Genomic DNA, 22,674 nt, shown 5'->3' with positions numbered 1-22,674 from the left:
TGCCAGAGGCACTCCAGTGTGGGTTCAGGAGCGCAGGGGAGAGCCAAGAGGCAGCTGAGGAGGAGGGTGGACAATGTCGTATTTTCCTCGGCAGCCCTCAGCCCTCACGTGGCTGGTGGGGACTTGGCCCCCACTCCGAGCAGCACCACTGGAGAGAAGCAGTGTCTGCTGGGTGTAACTTGGGGTTTGTCTTCCAGGTCCCTTCAAGCCCTGTGATCACCTGTTTGAGAGCTGGATCATCCGCCTGGGAGTCTGGGTCATCGTTCTGGTCTCGGTGCTCTGCAATGGGCTGGTCATCCTGGCTGTCTTTGCTTCCCCCAGCTACCTCTCCCCGGTGAAGTTCCTCGTGGGCTCCATCGCTGGGGCCAACATGCTGACGGGCATCTCCTGCAGCATGCTGGCCCTCGTGGACACCCTCACCTACGGCCACTTTGCCAGATACGGCGCCAGATGGGAGACGGGTGCGGGCTGCAGGGTGACAGGGTTCCTGTCCGTGTTGGCCTCCCAGGCTGCCATCTTCCTGCTCACCCTGGCTGCTGTGCAGTGCAGCCTCTCAGCCTCCTGCGTGCGGGGCTATGGGAAGTCCCCCTCCCTAGGCAAGGTCAAGGCTGCTGCCTGCTGCTGCCTGTTGCTGTCCTCTGTGGCTGCCGTTCTGCCTCTCTTCTCCATTGGGGAATACGGAGCATCCCCTCTCTGCCTCCCATACCCCATCCCAGAGGGGAAACCCGCCACCCTGGGCTTCCCTGTGGCCTTGGTGATGACAAACATGCTCTGCTTCCTGACTATCACCGGCACCTACATCCGACTCTACTGCAACCTGCTGAAGGGGGAGTTCAGCGCTGTCTGGGACTGCGCCATGGTCAAGCATGTGGCCTGGCTGATCTTCACCAACTGCCTCCTCTACTGCCCAGTGGCCTTCCTCACCTTCTCCTCTACTCTCAATCTCTTCCTTATCACCCCAGAGGTCATCAAGTCCGTCTTCCTTGTGGTCCTGCCCCTGCCCGCCTGCCTCAACCCCTTGCTCTACCTGCTCTTCAACTCCCACTTCAGAGATGACTTCCGCCTGCTGAGGCAGAAAGGGCAGGACAAGGGCAGCTTCCCCCAGTCCTGCAGGGCTGATGACATGGAGAAAAGCTCCTATGACTCCACCCAGGCTCTGGTGAACTTCTCCGACATCGACCACATCTTTGATACCCCTGATTCCCTGGGAGTGCGCCCCATCCTTGACAGCTACAGCTTCCCCTCCATGACGCTCATCCCCTGCCAGCAAAGGGTGGGCACTAGGGGGAAGGAGAGGGGCTTCTCTGAGCACTGTCCCTGCCTCAATGACAGTGAGATGCTGATAACTTCAGAGAGCCAAGATCTGTCCGGCAGCAGCCTCCGGATAACCTTCTTCCCCTCCCCACCCACACCGCCCTACACATCTCACTTATAAACCTCCTCAGAGCAGCCGTGGGAACAGCCCCACAGCACACGCCGAGGGCCAACACCAGTGCCGAGGGGCCAGCAAGGTGACACACACTGCTCCCTGAAAAGCACCAGTACAACCTGTCTACCCTCATCCCTCTCATACCTGCCCAGGCAACAGGCACCGCTCTGCCAGCTGCCCCTGGCCTAGAAGGGCTCTGACTGAGCTCCAGACACTCAGGGCTGGCCATGGGGGGAGACAATCCCTGTGTGAGTCTCACTTCTGCTAGGAACTGTCTGGGAGAGAGCCCCACTGCCTCAGGAAGTGGATCAGGGAAACCCTCCTCCTCCTCCTCACACTGCAGCATCACCAGCCAGGAGGAGCCTGCAGCGAAGCCAAGCTTGTCTTCTCAAGGCAGAGACGTCTTAACCAAAGCCATTGCTCTGTGGCAACTGCTGGAAATGGCCAACTGCGATGACATGGCCACCCACAGGAACCCCAGGCCTTGTCCTCTAGGGCTCTCTGCAGGTCCCACACACCCCTGGAAATGAGCTGGTGTCATACGCCATCAAAAGCACCGAATCCATGTGTACACCTGAGTTTTGGACCACCTCTATTTTGGGAATCCCCACTCATTCACTGGGAACCTCATGGGTTGGACACAACCCTCACTTCCAGCCAAGACCAGGAGCTGGGGATGCTCAGTGCTTCAGTCTGACCCACAGTGTCTCACAAGGGGTCTCTGAAACCCACAGCAGCCAAACCCAAACAGTTCCCAGAAAAACCCATGTGCTCTGCCTCAGGTCGCCCAGCAGCACCCAGCCAAGGCACCCAAGGGCACACTGGGCCCCCTCCACCTTTGCCACCCCCCCTTCACACAGCACAGCACACCTGGAGCACTCCTGTCTGTAGTCACCTGGCTCCTGGTCTCAGACATGGTGAAAATGGGGTCTGATTGCCTCATTGCCCCCAAACCTCACTCCTGGAAGAGGCTCTTGGTTCTGGGTACATGTCCCACACACAGTGTAGCCATTTTGGGGACTGCATGTGCCTCCTCCTATTTTAAGGGCAGGCAGCTGGTATAGAAGGAGGAAACAGAAATCAGCATTGTGGGATGGTGGCATCAGGAGGACATAGGCCACTGGGAACAGCCTCAAATCCACTCCCTGCAGCTCAGGGATCTCCCAAATCCATTGACTCCATCACAAACCCTCCCAGTGCCACCCAGTGCAGCAGGGAGCCCTGCGCTCAGAGCTCGGGCCCTGGGCAAAGCTTTGGTTCTGCTGACATTACTGCAGCTGTTTGTCACTCATTTTCATGAGACAATAAATGAGCCCCATTGCTGACCAGTGGGTGGTTTCTGTCCTCTTTCATGTGAGGAGCACCTTGGTGCTTCTCTTGGCAGCTGCTGTGCCTTGGGTGTTGTCTGCATTGTCCGAGTGAGAGCTGGGAAACTGTGTTGGGTCCACGTGAGCTGATGTGACCCTCCCCACGCCTCTTCTCCAGAGGGAAGAGCCAAATCACCCACCTTTATGCAGCAGAACTGTAGCACCAGGGTCCCTCTCCAGGTGCCATGGACCAGACTCCTGTGAGCTGTACCCTGTGATCTGCTGCTCAGGGGTTTGGGTTCATGAGCAGGACAGAGTCTGTGGCATAAAAGTGTAAGGACATCATGTAACAGGGTCTCCCATGGAAAGCCAGGCTCACCAGCCAGAATCTGGCTCTGCTTCCCTCCTCTGCACTTGAGCCCTGTGGTCTTATCTCAAGAAGAAAAATTTGAAAGATAGCAAGAAATCAGAGGAACAAGATCCAAGGATTAGAGAAGAGGATGGGACCCCCAAATTTAGTGACAAAATGCAAAGCTCTGCTACAGTCTTCAGGTGGGAACTGTGAAAAACATGGCCTATTATGAGACTTGAATCCTGATCCAGACATCTGATACCCTACACATGCTCAAAATCTGTTTTCATGTTTGGCTCATTAAAAACACAGCCATTTCCTTCCATGTCCTTAGGGCTGCTCGTGCACAGGACTGGGACCACGTGCACAGGACTGGGTAAGACCCATCCTAGGTCAATTTCCAGAAACAAAATTCTCCTTTGGAAGTGGGATCAACCTCCTGGAGCTAGTCCAGAGGAGGGCTACAAAGTTGATTACAGAGATGAAGCATGGGGAAAGGTTAAGAGAATTGAAATTGTTCAGCCTGGAGAAAAGAAGCTCCAGGGTGACCTAACTGGGGCCTTCAAGTACCTGAAGGGAGTCTGTAATAAAGATGAAGGGAGACTGTTGACAAGGGCCTGGAGTTACAGGACAAAGGGGGATGGCTTCAAACTGACAGGGAGTAGGTTTGGTTAGATATTTGGGAAGAAATCCTTCCTTGTGAGGGTGGGGAGGCCCTGGCACAGGGTGCCCAGAGAAGCTGTGGCTGCCCCTGGATCCCTGGAAGTGTCCAAGGCCAGGCTGGATGGGGCTTGGAGCAGCCTGGGACAGTGGAAGGTGTCCCTGCCCATGGCAGGGGTGGGACTGGATGAGCTTTAAGGTCCCTTCCCACCCAGGACAATTCTATGATCCTCAGCATAAACTCAAATTCCCCAGCACATATCCTTATTCCATAAGGAAATCTCTAACTGGAAGACACCCTAAAATAAACCCCACTGTCACTGACACGATGAGCATCATTACAAGTCACAGACTAACTGCAACACTCTCTTGCCTGAAATCCCCTGCCCTGCACTACTGCTGGGAGTATCTCCAAGCAGTCACTGAGGTACCCAAATGCACAAGGGGCAGAAGCTGTCCCCAACAGAGGGACATGTGAGCTCTGCAAGGGCACTGGGCCTTCAGGGAACAGCCCTACATCATGATGGCAGCAGGAGCTGAGCAGTACTGGGGACAAGAGATGCTGCATGGCCAGTGTAGCAGAAATGGAGGCCCCAGCAGGCACACAGGGTTCCCAGACTATCAGATGCTGTGCACAGCTCCTTACGTGTCAGGCTGCCATGACTGGAGAGACTGTGGGGTACAGGCAATAGCTTCCGTTTGGATTACACAAATTACAGCCCTCATCCAAAGGGTCTCTACACAGTTTCAGCCTGGCTGGGGTGTGGTTGTGTCTCAGGTGGTGGCCACTGTGGGATAGAGCAAGGGCAAACAGAGTTACAGTTCAGTGCCTTGATGGCACTGAACACAGAGGAACAGGGAGTCTGAGCCCAAGGCTGCCAGGGGTCTGGCACAGTCAGCTTTCCAGGGCTCATGCTCATCACCTCTGGAGCTGGCTGAAGAGGGGGGGAGAGCATCTGGGAGAGCCCAACCCAGGAAGACCCCAAGATAATGACAGGGTTGATACAGGTGAAAGCACTGCCCTGCCCATGGACAACTTCCCCAGGAAGCTGTAGAAAAGTCCACTGTGAGTCTGCATAAAAACCCTCTGGGCTGGGCAGGCTCCTTGGTCAATGTGGGCCTTCCCACACACTCCTCTCCCAGAGGAAGCGATGGCCAGCGGCCCTGCAGGTCCTGTCTGTGCCAGGGCCCAGACCAGGCCTGCCAAACTGAGACCTGCAGCACCTCACTCCATCTCTCAGGGCCTCCACAGCAGGTGCTGTCCATGGATGTGCTGACCATTACTTCCAGCTCACCCAGAATCCCCACTGCAGCCGGTCTTCTGCCTCATGATGTCTCCAGGCACATGGAGGGTGTCCCCCATGAGCCAAGGACAGGCTGCAGGGCAGCTCTGGGGAAGGAGGGACTGAGAGAGCACCAGATCACCCTAAAGGGCCCTGAGCCCCAAAAGCAGACATGCTGTAAAGCACAGGAGCATTTCCTCACTGTTCAGTGGGGGACCTTTTCCCATCAAGGGTCCCTTGGCTCTGTCCAGGGAAGCTCAGTTGCCTCTGAAAGCCAGTGCCCGTCTCCTGGCAACTCAAGAATTGTCAGCCTCAAAGAGAACAAAGCTACTTGGAGCACTGCACAATGCACCAGCCAGGATCCTCTTATCCAGCTCCCAAGGGGCACAGAGCCCTTCCACACATCCTTGCTGCACAGGCCAGCCAGGGGAGCTTAACTGAGCACAAACTGGTCATGGGCAGGGGTGAGATCTGCTCCCTCTGCTCCCCCAGGCCACAGCAGCCCCTCGGAGCCCATGTGCAGCAAACACAGCCTGAAGCCCCCTCTGAGCTGTGTTCCTTGCAGGGTTGCTACGGTGAAAGGAGGGAGCATAAACACAGAGCACATTCTGTACTGACCAAAGAGGTGCCTGAGAAACAGTGAAAGTTTATGGATCTGCAGAAGTGCAGGAAACAGAAACCAGCACCTTTCCATTGCTGCAGGCCATAAATCCAGAGTATGAGCTCTCTGGCAAATGCTCATTAAAGTGCCTTTCACCACATCTCTAACAGTGCACACATGTCTTTCCACCCTACCAAACACTAAGTTCAATAATTATCTAAAAAAAAATAAAAAATAAAAAAGGTAAAAGCAATCCTACACCACTCCATCTCCCTTCTTAGCAGCTGGTTTGGCCCTTACTGGTGCCACTCTGCCCAACTTTGGGCAGCTCAGCCCTCAGCCAGTTGGTGCTACCTGGGGGTGACCCTGCTGCTTCCCTGGGCAGCACATCCTGCCTGGATTAGCCAGTCCCATGGGCAAGCAGAAGTCAGCTTAGACTGTGTAACCCATTTCTGGTCACCAACACAGGTGTGAAATGATCTCAGCAGGCCAGAACAGGAGGAAGTTCTTGCTCCCCATCCTCCACCAGCAAGAGTTCATGAGGCTGCTCTTCTGCCTCCTCTCTGCTCCTGTCAGGTGAGACCCCACCTGCACCTGCCTCCAGTTCTTGGGCCACCAGCACAAGGTAGACGTGGATCTGTGGGAACAAGTCCAGAGGAGGCCACTAGGTTGATCACAGAGCTGGAGCCCCTCTGCTCTGGAGCCAGGATGGAGGAGCTGGGGGTGTTCAGCCTGGAGAAGAGAAGGCGCCAGGGAGAGCTCAGAGCCCCTTGCAGGGCCTAAAGGGGCTCCAGGAGAACTGGAGAGGGACTGGGGACAAGGCATGGAGTAGTAGGACAAGGGGGAATGGCTTCCCACTGCCAGAGGGCAGGGTTAGATGGGATATTGGGAAGGAATTCTCCCTGTGAGGGTGGGCAGGCCCTGGCACAGGGTGCCCAGGGAAGCTGTGGCTGCCTCTGAATCCCTGGCAGTGTCCAAGGCCAGGCTGGACAAGGCTTGGAACAACCTGGGCTAGTGGAAGGTGTCCCTGCCCATGGCAGGGGGTGAAACAAGTTGAGATTTAAGGCCCCTTCTGACCCAAATCATTCAGATTCCATAATTTTAAGTGGAGCTGGGCTGGGAGTCCCAGTGTGATAAGGCCCCAGTCCTGAGCTGATGGAGACACACTGCAACAGCCTGAGTGGGCAGGAGGGCACCAAGGTGGTGGGACAAGTTGAAAGGGAGGAGGCTGAGGCCATTTTGGGCTGTATTTTGGCTGAGGAGCAGTATTGGAGGCAGAGCCTGAGGGTGGCAGGGTGACAGGCACGGCTGCTCTGGAAGCCATTGTCAGGGCTGGGCACCTTTGAGGTTTCCCCTGCACGTCAGCAAGGCACTGCCAGGACACCCTGAAGGGCAGACGTGGCATGTTCGAGGAGGATTTTGGCCCTGAGGGACCCGGAAGCATTGTCTAACAGGACAATGTGGAGGCAGTTTGTAGGCACGCTCAGATGTCAGTTTGCCACTCGTCCAGCCCTCCTGGCTGGAGATGTGCAGCTCCTCTGAAACAAAGCCAGCAGAGCAAGCACCCTACGGTATTGTTTTTACAGTCTCATTGTTTTTTCCACCAACATTGTGATTTCTGAAAGACTGGGCCATGATTGGGAATGCTTGGGACGGCAGCACTGCCTTGGTCACGGGAATGCAAGTGATGAGGAACAAACTGTGCATGGGACAGCAATGCCTGGTACTGGCCTCCTTGGAGGCCAAAGGAAAACAGACATTTTGGAGAATGCAAGCCCATCTTCAAGACTGGGATGGACCACACATCAGGTCTGGCAGGTGACCTCAGCAGCTCCAGGTCATACCTGAGCTACCAAGGGGTTAACACCTTGTGCCTGCTCTCCAGTGACCCCAAACCACATTCACATTTTCCAGGCAATCTCTTCCACTACTGTCCCAGACCTGCTTCCAGCTGGATGTTTCCCATAGGCAGAGGAGGTAGAGGCACCACTTTGAAAGGTGATAGCCAGGAACGTGGTGCAGAGGAGGCAGGATTGGAAGGGTCTGAAGAGTTAACAGCCTGCTCTGATTCCTCTGGCCAGTACACTCTCCTATTCTGGGAAGTATTCTGTTGGGAAGCAGAAGCATTCTTGGAAATATTCTGCTCAGAGATTTCTTAAACCTTGGATGAAAGCAAAGTGTGTGCAGACTCTCTCCATCTGTGCTCCCAGGTATACAGCAAACTCCAGATCTTGCATCTGCTCGTCGGATGTATTGAGGATGTCATTGTACGTACAACAGTCAAGAGGACACTTGGGAAAAACCACAGGAAAAGCTGAGTTCCCAGTGGGAAAAGCCAACCTGGAAAATAGAAAAAAGCTCCAGCTTCCTGAATGCCTCGAAACTGGAGTAACTTCCCTGCAATTGTGAGGAAGAAGAATCCCACTCAAATACTGGTCAGTCACAAACTAAGTCAAACACCTCACCTCTTCTGTGGCTCCCCTGCTAAGACATACAGGCTGAAAGAATTAAGGCTTGTTGGGGGCAGGGGGTCACTGGGTAATGGTCACAATTCCTGTCCTAGAGGGCTCCCAGGGTACAGGTGTCAGCAATGCACAGGTGCTTAAGCATGCAGAGAGATGTTTTCTGAAGCACTTTAGTATCTACTTATGAATGGAAACAAATGCCTGGGATCATCTGACTGTTCATAAAGCCTCAGTGTGGAGTGAGGGATGGAGGGAGCTGGGGAATGCTGCAGCTGGCTCTTCTCTTTCCCAGATACTCCACGAGGAATCAAGCAGCAGTGCCCACTTGGGAGTGAGGTTCCTTTGGTCCCCCAGGACTATAGGTGTGTGTAAAAGCACAGACAGCACCCCAGAAACAGTGAGGACACTCTGCCCTTTGGACACTGGCTGCAGGTGGGTGCAACAGGAGCTGCACTATCAGGACATGGGTCACATCCATCTTCCCCATGCCACAGTCACAGTTATTGAGATGCTCTTGCACTGCCAGCCATTTGGTGGGAGTCAGGTGTAAGAGCATCTCCAAGAGTTCCCACGTCACCTGGTTTGAGGATGTAGAGGGCCCTGCATTATCCACCTGTGGCAGGTATTGCTCAGAAGCAGCAGGTGATATCCCATTCCCTCCAGAAGTGAGGAGCAGCAGTTCAGGTGCTTCCTTGAGCAGCCTGAATGGAAGAGCAGAGCACCAAACTCTTGATTGGCAAGAGCCAAGGCTGTCCACTGTACTGAACTGAGGCTTGGGGAACATTTATATTCTCTTTTCTCTCAGCTTCCAGTGCCATAAACTATCCATGATATCTGAGTGAGATTACTCAGCATGCCTCAGAACTTCTCCTCCTCTGCATCCCTTCACAATCTCCTTCACTGCATCCCTGCATTCAAATCCACCCAGATGATTGTGTTTAAAGTTGTCTTTCTTGACAAGTACTTCCAAGTCATAATCTCCTCTCCCTCTTCATACTCCAGATAATCTTCTTCTGCCGGCTCAAAGGCTACCTGTCATTTGTCTTCTAAATTTTAATAATATCACTATTAACTATACCTTTTAATTCAGTGGTTCTAGTGGTAACAAACTATTGGGCATAGTCTGCTTTTAAAAATAAAGTATGTGTATAATTCTTATCCCTTATTCTTAAGAATAATTCCACACTATTCCAAATCTGCATCAAGAGTAATCACAAAATCATAGAATTGGAATCACTGAAGCTGGAAGGGACTTCCCAAGATGACCTAGTCCAACCTGCCCACTCAAGCAGGGTCAGCTATTGCAGCTTGCCCAGAACTGTTTCCAGTCAGATTTTCAGTAACTCCATTGATAGGGAAACTCAACAATCCTCTGAACAATCTCTCCCTGTGTTTGACCACCCTCACAGTAAAAAAGGGGGGGTTTATGTTCAGGAGGAATTTTCTGTGCTTCACATTGTGCCCACCACCTCTTGTCCTGTCACCCACTGGGCAACACTGAGAAGAGTCTGACTCATCATCTTCAATCTCCCCACCAGGTATTCAGACACACTGACAAGAGCCTCCTCAGCTTTCTGTCCACCAGGCAGAACATCCCAGCTCTGAGCTCCTTTACACATGAGAGATGCCTTGTGGCCCTTCACTGGACTCTCCCCAGGAAGTTCATGCCTTTCTTGTACTGGGAAGTAAATGGTCTTTTGGGCATATTTGATTCTAGGCATGTGCATGCACACACACACACACACACAGAGTGACTTCAATATCTGCATATTATTAACTTATTTCTATGTAAAAACACCTCACCTCGCCCCAAAGTTCTGCAGCTCCCATCCTAAACTGCCTTGTGCATCATCCTGAGAAAGGAAGAAGATTGCTCTCTGCTGCAGGGTGTGGAGCTGGGCTTATTCCCAGCTCAGTGCAGAGCAGTAACCAAGGCTTCCCAGCATGGAATTAAGGGGATTAAGGATTTCTCAACACTGTCTGTTAAGCAGAGAACACAGAACTAGATCAGCACGGCAATCTCATCTCTCTTGTCTTTTCAGAGCTGTGGTTCTCACCTCCCAGACTGGTCCAAAATGTTGGACTTTTTCTGGCATCCACAGCATCTCTACAAGCCCAGCTCCACTTGCCATGACTGATAGCTCAGCACTGTGAAGTTTCACAATCCAATTATGGCAATCTCATTACTAATTATGCATTAATATGTAAAGGAGTAATACTGGTGGAACATCTGTGTTAGGGAATAGAAAGAAAAAGGACTAAACCAGCTTACTGTCAATGCCAGCCTCCTGTCCTGACTCACCTGTCAGCATTTTGCCCATAACCTTCATCCCCCTTGATCCCTAAAACAGCCACAGATGCTCTTCCCTTAAGCATCTAAAGTCAGACCAACTATCTATAGAGGAGCAGGTGACATGGAAGGAACATGGAAAGCTTCAATTTACAGCTGAAAGATGCCAGTTCTGCCACGAGAACACTAAAAGGAATCAAGTGTATGGCAAGAAATCTCCTTCAAGGCTCTTCTGGGACATAACAGTAACCAGTGAGGTCATTTGCTCATCTTCAGCATTTCATCCACACTGAAATAATCTGCTTTGAACTCAAAGCTTTGTTGTTGATGGCACAGTGTGAGAATGTCGGGGTGAAAGCTGGGACCCAGCAGTGCTCCTCATCGGTACCCTGCAGTGAGTGCCACCTACACTGAACTACTGATAGTATTGTACCATTAATCATAATGTTTGAACTCCAGAGAAGGAAAGCAGGCATGCTATAGCCAGGCCTATGGGTGCCCAAAACATGGAGAGTAATCTTTTCACCATCAAAAAATCAAACCTGCTCCTTCATTACTCAGTGTGGTTTCCATCACCCAAAAGTAACGGAGCGGAATGCCAGGCTGCCAAAGTACTCCGAGAGCTGAGGAACTGTTCATTCATTTATGACATCATCAACACAGGGACTATGACCATCAGGACAATCAGAATCCATTTTTTATTTATTCCTTTTCAAAGTGTTCTGAAATAAAATGCAAAATAAAGAGCAGGATCCACCAGGGGCATGGGAGATGCTGTCACCACAAGGAACACAGCACTGGGTTTGAAGGTAGTGACTGACACACATCAACAACAACAACCTAAACCAGAGGAGACTGGCCAACCACTCACATACAGAAATATTATAACATCTACTTCTTTACAGCAATTAGGTGATTTTTCTGAAATTTAAATCAAGTTGACAGCAAAGCCATCTCCGGACTAATCTCACATTTTCCCCTCCTGATGACAGCATTTTCTTTGCTTGGGGAGTTTAGATTCTTTGGGATATTGTTTCCTTTCCTTATCCAGAAATCTGGGATAGCCTTAGGGACAAAGGCTGTAGAACATGACCCATGGTCCTGATTCTTCTGTTGTCCAGCATGCTCCCAGCCTCATGTCCAGGGTTCCTCACCACATTGAAGAGGCACAGGAGAAAAGCAGAGGGAGATGCACAGTTGATCTCATCCAAGCATAATACTTGACCCCAAAAATTAGGGGATAATAATAATAATAATAATAATAATAATAATAATATCAACAATAATTTTTAACACTTACAACTTGAGTGTACATTATTTTATAAGTTGTAGGAGACAGCAAAGGGCCAGGAACTTGATGACTAGAGGCAAAAACTGGCTCCTCCTCTCAAAAAACATCATTCTACATCCATGTTTACACCACAGTGTGTGGGAAGAACTGATCCTGAATTGCTGCCAGTCCAGGCATAAAATCCAGCAGCTATTCCACACCAGCTAGGAAAAGTTTGAGGTTAATTCTTGACAACAACAACAACAAAAAAGGCCATTTTCATTATGGATGCTTTCCTGAACCAGGCAAAGAGAGGATGGAACCAGATGAGTTGTTTTGGTGGCAATGACAACTTTTCCTAACGTCAGCTGTTCAGGAAACTACATCCTTCAGCAATACAGTTAAAGCAACCCTAATACTGAAGGAAAAAGCAGATGGGAAATTGGGTCCAAGTTTGCCACTGAGTTTCAAGGGGTGCCCAGAAGAAATCCTGGCTCCTACACAGCTGGGCTCTTCCTCCCCTTTGCTGTACTACCCCATGGAGCCAGTCAACAAACAGAAAAACAATTGCACCAAAATCTCTGCAGTAGTTTTACTCCAAGCCCTCAGGAAAAAAAAAAGCCTTTTATGCTTTTAATTTTCTGGTTTTCTCTTGCAATTTTGCCAATTGAGTTAATCAATTAAAACAACTGGATTGTTTTCCTTGCCTAACCCCTCTAACCCACCTCTCCTCTTCCTTCTCCCACTCTCACATTTAGATCTTTATTTCCCCCCTTCCTCGCCCCCCCCCCCCCCCTTTTTTTTTTTAAAACTCCTGGTTTGGAAAATTCCACAGCTGGAGTTTCACAGTTCCTTTTGTCACCACATTGGAGACATTTGAGGAAGACAGCAAGGGGAATGTCACAATGGGCACAGTTACATTAGGGGCAAAGGGAAAGACACACTAAGGCAAAGCAGGTTCCAGTCCAGTTCCCTCAGCCTGGCTGACCTTCCCCTGCCTTGCTGTGACTGCCTGGCTGTCGAAATCCTCCATCCATCCCCATCTCTCTATCTTTACTACATCGCTTCTTCCTCTGGCATCTCAGTCTTGTTTCTGAGAATCCATTCCTGCTACGTACACCCCTCATCACCCCCACACAGAATAAAATCACTCATAGCAGAAATAAAACTGCCCTGCACATCTGAAGGTGTCAGGTGTGAGTTGAGTGAGCAAAGCTTTGAAGAGTCCAATTCTCTCTTTTTACAAGTGCTGGGCCCTTCACTTCAAGAAAGACACTGAGGTGCTGGATCACCAGGGGAGGTTCAGGTTGGACATCAGGAGGGATTACTTTCCTGAAAGGTTTGTTCAGCACTGGAAGGGACTGCCCAGGGAGGCTTGGAGTTCCCATCCTTGGAGGTGTCCAAAGAACACCTGGATGTGGCACTCAGTGCTCTGGGCTGGGTGACAAGGTGGGTGGGGATTGGGCACATGTTGGACTCAATGACCTTGAGGTCTTTTCCAACATTAATGACTCTGGGACTGTGTGAATAAGAAACATCCAGAGCCCCAGAGGTTTGCAGGGAACAAGGGGTTTGACCTGACTGTGAGGCCTGTCCTGCCAGAGCCTTCCCAAGACACAGAGCATTACTGGAGTGGGCTGAAGAGATCTGTGCCATGAGAACAGCCAGGTCCTGCGTGCTCTGCAGAGAGCACGAGCAGGGATGGGGATGCACTGACAAGGCTGCACCTTGGCCAATGTGAAGGGAATAGCAATTCCCAAGGGAGCACATGCCCATCACAAAGAGGCTGGGCCAGGTCAAGGAACTCCCCTGTCTGAGCATCCAGGAGCCACTCTGGCTGTCACTGTCCCACCACCTGAGCTGGGACCGAGGCCCCTCCACAGCTGCACCCCCACTCTCACTGAGTCACTCCAGGTTTTCTCACCAGCTCCATGCTAGGTTTCCCATCAGAGGACTCCATCAGAGTCTCAGATGTCCAGATCCTTAAAAGAATTTAATCATGGTGCAATAGCTAAATAACAAAATAACAGCTTGAGCTGGGGCCTCTGAGGAGGCACCCCAGACAAAGGAAACCCTGGGCTTTTATCCTGTCAGTCTAACGACAGGAAAGTCTGGGGCTCCTTGGCTCTTGCCATGTCTCTGAGTGTCCAAGTCCTTGGCCTGGCCATAGGTCCCTGGGCCCTTTGTTGTGCAAAGGGTCAGCAGTTCACGGCCTCTTGCCTTGGGCTCTGGCCCCCAGAGCTCAACCTGCAGCTCCTCCGCAGTTGTCCCTGGGCCACAGGCACTGAATGGATTCTCCACCATGCTGATCCTGCCGCGGCAGTGATGGCTGCTCCTGTGGCTGAACTGGAGCACTGGTCCTTTGGATTCTACTCCCATCCTGCAGTGGACAGCAGGAGCCCTCACCTGTTCTCCAGATCTCCACGGAATGAGTGCACCGAGGTCAGGATTTTTGGAAAGCCCCTTCTCTTGCAGGTTTATCTGAAAATCCCAGTCTTCAAACAACAGCAGAACACAAAGTTGGGAAGCCACAGACAGACACCACACAAGCTGCACCACCACCTTCCTCATCCTCCCATGTGAGCAGGAAACAGCAAAAAGATTTCGCATCAGAGAAGTTGTACTGCCCAGGCTATTCCATATCTCCTCATCTCCCTTATCCACAGGCACCTACAGATATCTTTAGCAGTCAGTATAAGGGGAGAGGGCAGAGCGAAAATCATAGAATCAAAGAACGGTTTGGGTTGGAAGAGACTCAAAGATCATCTACACAGAACTCTGTAGAGGCACATCATAAGAAGTGCTGGAGAAGGAAAGCCCTTGAGGTCTGTGTTTGGTTGGGTTTGAGGCCGCCTGCCGTCACCTCTAGTCTGTTGTGAAAACTTCTGCAGCAGAACTTCCCTTGCTGAAATTGCCTCTTGCCTTTCCAACGTGCTCCTCTGACATGGCTACACATGAGGCAGCTGCAGACAGCAAGATGTCCCCTTTGTCCTCCCTCCTTCAGCTGAAACCAGCTCTGGCAGCCTCTCCTCATTTTTCCCGTCCTTCAGTCCCAGCCACCTGAGCTGACCCTACAGTACGTCCCTGTCCATGGGGAAGCCCAAAATGGACATAGCACATCAGGTGGGACCTCCTAAGTACCACACAGGGACAAACACACACTTCCCTCCACATGCCAGCTGCACTGGTACTAACACAGCCCAGAATGGGGTTGGCCTTCACTGCAGAAACATCACACAGGAAATTTTGTCAGGAACCCTGCCAGGGCCAGGAGAAGCAGCACCTACTGACCCTCCACCCACAAAGGCAACTGGAAAGGTTCACCTTTAGTAAAGCCATTGCTCCCAGTTCCCTTCCTGTCCTTTGAGTGCCCTCACATCCTTGGACGTGATTTCAAGGAGGATCTATTTACTGCAAAACTTTCCCAGGGACTGAGGTGAGGGTGAATGACCAGTCATTTCTGAACCTTCTTTATGTCTTTTTTGAAGATGGGTATGACACTGACCTTCTTCATGGCAGTCATCAGGATCCTTCCCCAGCTGCCAAGAGTTTTCAGAGGTGCTGTAGAATGACCCTGCAATGACACCAGCCAGCTCCCTCAGGTACAGCCTGTATGGTCTCACAGGGTTGTCTATATCCAGTTTCCTTACATGAGCTATAATTCTCTCTTCCTCTAATGTACCTCTCTCTCCTGCACCATCTCCAGGCACGGATACCAGGGAGGCCATGCTAGGGAGGCTTGGAGCCCTTTTTATGCCCATTCTGCAGGGGGACATTTCCTAACTCCACCCCTGCACACTCAAGCAATGTCTCTGTGTTCCTCCTGGGCAGCCCATCCTGGCTATCACTTTCTGTGCACTTAATGTGGTTTTTTAATTTTAGTTTAGCCACGAGTTCCCTGTTCTATCATACTGGCCTCCTACCATGCTGGCTTGGTTGCCTACAGACCAGTTTGGGCCTTTCTGCTGTTTGGGGACATCCTTCTAGAAGATTGAGCAGCTTTTCTGAGAGGCTTTGCCCTCTGAGGGTAAATTAACGCCTAAATACACTAAAGTCTGATTTCCTGGTGTCAGAATTGTTATTCTGCTACTTGCCTTCCTAACTTCTCTCAGATCCACCGAGCTGTGAGTCTAGAAGCCAAAGTTGCCATCAACCATCACATCCCCAACCAGTTCTTCCTTACTCCTAACTTGCAGATCCATCACCTCCCCTAGCTGGCCTGCCCAGCACTTCCATCAGAAATGAAATCACCATTAGACCTGAGGGTGAGGCTCTTTCTGCTTTTTTCTCTGCATCTTCCAACCTATGAAATTCCTGTCTGAAACCTCATAAAATCATGATTCTTCTGCATCAATTGCATTGGGGCTTTTATCATGATGGCTAACCCCAACATCAGAAGGATGAAACTCAGTTGCAGGGGAAGGGGGGCAAAAAAGCTCCTCTGAACTGCAGGATCTAATTTTCCTTCATTTTTAAATAATCATATAATTATTTTCTGTGTGTCCTCCCATCTTGGCAGGATGCACCAGACCCCTCCTAGGAGTGTGGGGCAAGCTGGGGATATTCCTGTGCATTACCCCCACTCTGGTCCTCTTGTTTCAGCCTTTTAGGTACATGGTCATCCTTCTCTTTTCATTACTTGTCCCATATGATCACTTGGACTCCTGAGTCTGGCCCTCCAGCCCTCCCTACCAGCAAGGGGCATGGAAGGGAAAGAGTACAGGTCACATATGTCACAGTATTGTAGGGAAGAGAGACGGACTGAAGGTTGTGTGTGAAATGAAAGGTCTCAATTTGGATGAAAAACCTTTCCATAAAGGTGAAGGCAAGAGGCAGAGACGTGCTGGGTCCCAGAGTCACTTCCTCACAAGCCATCAGGGACATGCTCCCCTTTTGGTGCCCAATCACAACAGGTGAGTAGATGTCCCTAAGGTACAACACATGGCCATTGGGAGCAAAGTCAGGTAAGATAGGTTATGAAACAGAAACAGGGGTTCAGTGTGTGGCAGAAGGTGAAAAGACACTGGTTCCAGCGGCAGCAGCTCCAGTGCCTGCTGTGGCAGCCACCAGGTGGGCTCTGCAGGGAGTGGCACAGCCCCACACCAAACCCTAGGGACAGGAACCATTCCTAGATCCCACACCCACCAGTACTGCTTGGTGCTGCTGGGAGACCACCCCTCCCTTGTGGTGTGCAGCCCTTCCAGTGCTGATGTCTGGGAATTCAGCCTCAGGAAACAGGTCAAGGACACAGGACCCTTACAGCACACCTGCCCTACAGCAGAAGGACGTGCTTCCACAGCCATCCCACCAAGAGGGCAGGATCGCCAGTGGACTATACCTGCTCCCACGTCAAAACAGTGGCACTGCCTTCGACCCTGCAGGCCCAGATGGATAAAGTGTTGAGTAACCTGGACACAACATGGCAATACTCATGGTTCAGCCCAGAAACCCCTTCGTGTCCTGGGCTTCATCAATAGAGAAGTGGGAAGCAAATGAGGGGATTCTGGCCCTCTGCTCCACTCAGGTGAGACACCACCGACAGTGCTGCTTCCAGCTCTGAGGGCCTCAGTACAGGAAGGACATGGAGCTCCTGGAGAAAGTCCAGAGGAGGCCATGGAGATGCTCTGAGGACTGGAGCTCCTCTGCTCTGAAGACAGGCTGGGAGAGCTGGGGGTTTTCAGCCAGGAGAAGAGAAGGCTTTTCTTAGAGCTCCTTCCAGTACCTGAAGGAAACCTAAGAGAGCTGGAGAGGGACTTTGGACAAGGATCCAGAGTGACAGGACAAGGGGGAATGGCTTCCCACTGCCAGAGGGCAGGGGTAAATGGGATATTGGGGCGAAATTCTCCCTGTGAGGGTGGGGAGGCCCTGGCACAGGGTGCCCAGAGAAGCTGCGGCTGCCGCATCCCTGGAAGTGTCCAAGGCCAGATTGGACAGGGCTTGGAACAAACTGATCTGGTGGAAGGTGTCCCTGCCCACGGCAGGGGATGGAACAAGATGAGCTTTAAGGTCCGTCCCAACTCAAAGCATTCTGTGGTTCTATAATACTCAAATATTGCCCTGGTAAGCTTAGAGGGACCATTATCTCCTGCTTGGGGGTGTCAGAAGAAATCCCAGGGGTCTTTCCAGCCACTGTCACACACACACACACACACACGCACCCACGGGCACAGCTGCTGGAGCTGTCCCGGCGCTGGCGCCGCAGGAGCCGCTCCCCGGCGCGGCTCGGAGCTCCCCTGCCCTCGCGCGGTGCGCGGCCACTGCTGCAGCTCCGCCCGACACAGCCCCAGCCCCGCGTGTGCCACGGCCAGGGCGAGGGGCTGTGCTGCTCGCACACGGCTCACGGACCGTTCCGAGCGTACCTGACAGATCCCATCCATGTGACAGATCCACCCGAACCCCCCAACAGACACGCGCTATTTGAAGGCGAGTTTATCATAGGGGGGTTTTAAAGCGCTTCTCAGACCACCCTCGTGAGACATCTCTTACAGTATTCCTGAAGACATCCCCCAATTCCAGAACCTTGATATCCCACAGTCATTTTAAATTGATTCGAAGCCCTCACCTAAAGGACAGAACAATTTAAAAGATTATCCAAAGTCCCAGCCCAGGAACCAACTATTCTGTGACTCCTCTGAAAGCTGGAAAAAATTCTGAACTACAGACAGAGCACACCAGAAACCACAGCCAAAAGCAGTTATGAAAATACATAGCTCTAAGGTCCCAGCAAAGCAATTTATCAAAAGTCTCAGAGATCCCATCGAAGGGACATTTAGAAAATGCCCTTAGGGCATCACTGATGAAACAATTGTGAACATCATCAAGGCACTTGTAAAGCTGCCCTAGAGTCAAAACCATATGGATTTACTGGGAACATCTTGGTGATTCTAAAATTGCCCCAATAACACCACATAGAAGCCATTTTGGAAGTGATCTGTAATGTCAAAGCATAGCAATAAACACCTCATTAAAAGGACCATAAAAAAAAAAACCAACCAAAAAATCCCACAAAGCATCCAGTATTAAAAATCTTTTGTGTGATATTTGGAAGTATTCTCGTGGGGGCCTTTTGAAGGGATTTGTACAATGATCCCTCCATTTTTTATGGTTATATTTACAATGGCTCCTCTGTGGGAATTTGGGCTTGCTCTTGATAGCTCCTTGGCAGTATTTTTGGTCTCCTCAGTGTGTTTTCACAATAGCTCCATGATGGAGGTGGGGTATTTTTACAAGAGGCATTTCTTAGATATTTTGGAGACAGTTTACATAATGGTTATGTAATGGTGTCTTGGGGAAGGATCAGAGATGTGATTTAAACCGTCTGAGTGATGTTGGATTTGTGAGTGTTTTCCCTGTTAAGTGACATTCACTGGACCCACTTTATGCCATGAAGAGCAAAATGGAGACAATCACAGTCACTCTGACTTCAGGGAAAGGTAGAACAGCTGTGCTGTGGACAGCTGAAGATGACACTACCCCACAGTTCATGGGGAGAGCAAACTGAATCTGCCACGAATATTTCCATCCATGACTGCAACAATTCCAAATGGATCACCTGAGATCACCAGCCCAGTCTGGTTCCCTCCTTCACCACTCCCCTGACAGTGAGCATGAGCTTCTCACACAGGGATCAGTTGACTGGCTCCACAGTGCAGCCAGATTGAAAACCACCGTGTAAGAAGTGGAGGATCAAAGAGTCTGGCTTCTTCCACGATCACAGCCACAATAGTCTTGCCCATCCCAAACTGGTAAACCACTGCTGAAGAAAAATCTGGAGCTCCCTGCTGCTGCTCAGACTTGAAGGAGAGCCTGGGTGCACACTGGCCTGATTTTGCCAGGAATATCAATTTCTCTGATATAAGAAATCACCTCTTCCTTCTTTTCAGCTGAAGAACATCCATTGGATAGCTGGACTGGAAGAGAATAAAAACATTTCTTAACCCAGGGCTTGCAACAGGAGATGAAACGTATTAACTGAATTTTTCTCCTGGAAACTGCAGCACAGGAATTGAGAACAGATTCGGGCTCCTCAGATGAGCAGCTCTATGCAGGAGCTGAAGCCAGCAGGCACTTGACAGTAGCCTTTAAGTGCTTCTGGCTGGTAGAGGATTATCCTCCAGAGGATGAATGTTCTCTAGAGGATAGTCCCAAATCCGGTGGTGGCTTTTGTTAGTTTTGACACAAGTGACTTACAGTCAACCCAGTTCCAACATTTCTTCCTCTGCCTTCCCCAAACCATCCTTCCTCCCACAGCACCACAATTTTGCGTGCCCTGAAAGCACGGAGAATGTGCCTAGTATGGGACCAAAGAGTCCTGGGAAAAAAAGGAAACTTCTAAGGACAAAAACTTCAACAGGAAACGTTTTCTCTGAGAATGAACAATAAAACACATCAGTCTTGTGTCTAGAAGTACACGAGCCTCCAAAAAACTTTTTATAATTAAAGTATTTCAAATAAAATCTTTTTTTTTCATCAATCAGAATTGTTTGTAATGGTCCTGCCTGCACTCAGGCTAAAGCTCTCCTTGCTATCTCATGGGCACATCTGGTTTGTGTCTCCAGAGTTCTTCCACACCTCCACTCCTTGAACACCACAGTCCAGTGCCTGAGTCACACTGGCTCTGTGAGTTCCTGAAGGTGGGAAGGCAAACAGGGCTGGCCTGGCTTTGTCCTCTCTGGCTTGGATGCACCCTCACTTCTTCCAAAATCCATCTGTCTGTTTCCTGAAATCCTTGTTCCTCCCTATGGCACACTTATGCTCGTCCAAGCCATATCAACCATTTTCCCAAGCACACAGTTGTGGAAGACCAGCCCTTCCCAGGTTATTCTGCTGGGCAATGACAGCTCCGAGGACTGCTACCCCTGTGAGCTACCGACAGCAAGGGAGGGATGGAGGGATTCCAACCATGATCCACAAAAACAGTAAATGCAAAACATCTCAACCTGGGGATCTGGGCTCTGCACTGCTGTACCCAAGTGAAAGGGCCTGACTTGCCTAAGAGAAAGAGTGAGTACACCTGGGAGAAAGAGGGCTGGAGTACAGCCGGAGCAGCTGGGCTTCCTGGGGATCCCATCTCAGTGTTCTTAACCTACAGGACCTGCAGACACAGACTCTATGTATTCACTCAGATTTGCAAAAAACCAGGTTTGCTTGGCAGTGTGACAGCAGCTTCCCCAGCCTGGCTTGTGCCGGAGACACTGAGGCAGGACACACTGCAGCCTTGGAGAGCCAAGCCAGCACAGCTGCTGGGAAGTGTGTCCCTGATGTCCCAGCACAGGGCTGGGAGAACACCTGAGTCACCAGGAGTGCCATGTTTGGATCAGGCCACTCTGCAGGAAGTCCTGGGGGCACAAGAGCTGGCCTGACCAGCTCTGCTGCAGGTGAGATTCAGTACCATCTACCCCAAAAGTCACGGAACACAGACCTCAAAAGTCATTCCACTACATCCCAACTGCCTCTTCAAATAAGCCACAGCACAGGTGCCTCCTCCACTCACTGGGCTGGCCCTCTTCCAGTGGCAGAAGGTCTCTAAGTCCAAGACAGTCTGAGGGAGAAACCCAAAAGGAAGCTACAGAGAAAGTTCTCCCAAGTTTCTCCCTTGTACCATACCAGCTGGGACCTTTTTATACAATCCCAGAGGACACTCCAAGGACCAGACAAGTCCTATCAAGACAAATCAAGGAACTCGGCTATGTGGACATTAACGCAAACCCAAAGCACAACTTAAATCAGAGAGCTGGTCCCACCCCTCTCAGAGCAGAGCCAACATCAGCATCGCACCAGGTTGCTCAGGGCTTTGTCCCAGCACACGTAAGTGTCTTTGGGGCATGGTGTGTTTGTATGGAGTGTTCTAGACAGCATCACCACTCTGGGACTGAAACACATTCCCACACATGGGATGACATGTTCATTTTCAAAGGCCCTACTTTACCTACTTGCCTATTCTGAAATATTTGCTTATTCTGAATATTTGCTTATTCTGAAAGAACATTGCTGCAGTGAATTTATTTGTACATTATTTCTGAGCCCTATGATGCACCTTGCTCTTGCTTACACAAATTTGATCGTTTTAATTTCTCTATTTTAATTCCTTTCTCATATTTTAAAAATACTTATCTAAAAGGATAAAAAATATATGAAGAACATTAATGTAGAGAGCAAGGCAATATATGTCACCGTTCAAATAAGAACATGTACCTAATTCACAAACATACAGTAAATTGTTTTGTGCTTTCCACCCTTTGAGATACAAAGTTTAATATCAATATGCAATTTTTACTGTGGCTGCTTTAATTTTCCCCAGATTTTTTTTCTTGAAAAAAATCATAGAATTATAGATAGAACACCTGAGCTGGAAAGGACCCAGAAGGATCATCAAGTCCAACCCCTGGCCCTGCACAGGACACCCCAACAATCCCACCCTGTGCCTGAGAGCTTTGTCCAAACGCTCCTGGAGCTCTGGCAGCCTCGGGGCCGTGCCCATTCATTCCCTGGGGAGCCTGGGCAGTGCCCAGCACCCTCTGGGGGAAGAACCTTTCCCTGCTCTCCAGCCTGACCCTGCCCTGGCCCAGCTCCAGCTGTTACACTGGGTCCTGTCCCTGCCACAGAGAGCAGAGATCGGAGCTGCCCCCCATGAGGAGCTGCAGCCCCCAGTGGGGTCTGACCTCAGGCTCCTTCAGCCTGAACAGACCAAGTGCCCTCAGCCCCTCCTCGTGTGGCCCATCCAGACCCTTCCCTATTCCTGTGTCCCTTCTTATATTGCGGTGCCCAAAACTGCCACCCAGACTTGAGGTGAGGCTGCACCCATACAGGTGGGGGGGAGAGCCACCGATTGTTCCAAACAGGCCTTTGATACTCCCAGGGATTTCATCTGTAGCCTTGGAAAATCAGCACCAGGTGGATACAGAGGCTGACTGAGCATGTCTGTTGGAAAATGAGGAGCACAGGGAGGAGAGCACTGGGCAGGCATATGCTGACTCTTTCCTCCGTTCCTCCAGGCTGTATCTCTCATGCACTGAGA

The 22,674-nt window shown here is 50.7% G+C and overlaps 1 protein-coding gene across 2 annotated transcripts in view; it reads left to right on the top strand.

The window, feature by feature from the left end:
- Positions 1-2,757, top strand: part of LGR6 (leucine rich repeat containing G protein-coupled receptor 6) — a 151,906-nt gene extending 149,149 nt beyond the window's left edge. For both annotated transcript variants that reach the window (XM_048327913.1, XM_048327912.1), the window contains one exon: positions 198-2,757. In XM_048327913.1, the coding sequence (XP_048183870.1) occupies positions 198-1,435 (1,238 nt within the window). In that variant the 3' untranslated portion in view covers positions 1,436-2,757. The remainder of the gene's footprint in view (positions 1-197) is intronic.
- Positions 2,758-22,674: the final 19,917 nt, after the last annotated feature.

This window comes from Corvus hawaiiensis, chromosome 24 (assembly GCF_020740725.1).
Source record: "Corvus hawaiiensis isolate bCorHaw1 chromosome 24, bCorHaw1.pri.cur, whole genome shotgun sequence".
Classification (NCBI taxonomy): Eukaryota; Metazoa; Chordata; class Aves; order Passeriformes; family Corvidae; genus Corvus; species Corvus hawaiiensis.
The sequence above is the reverse complement of the archived record's forward strand: the minus strand, read 5'-3'. Positions and strand labels throughout refer to the sequence as shown.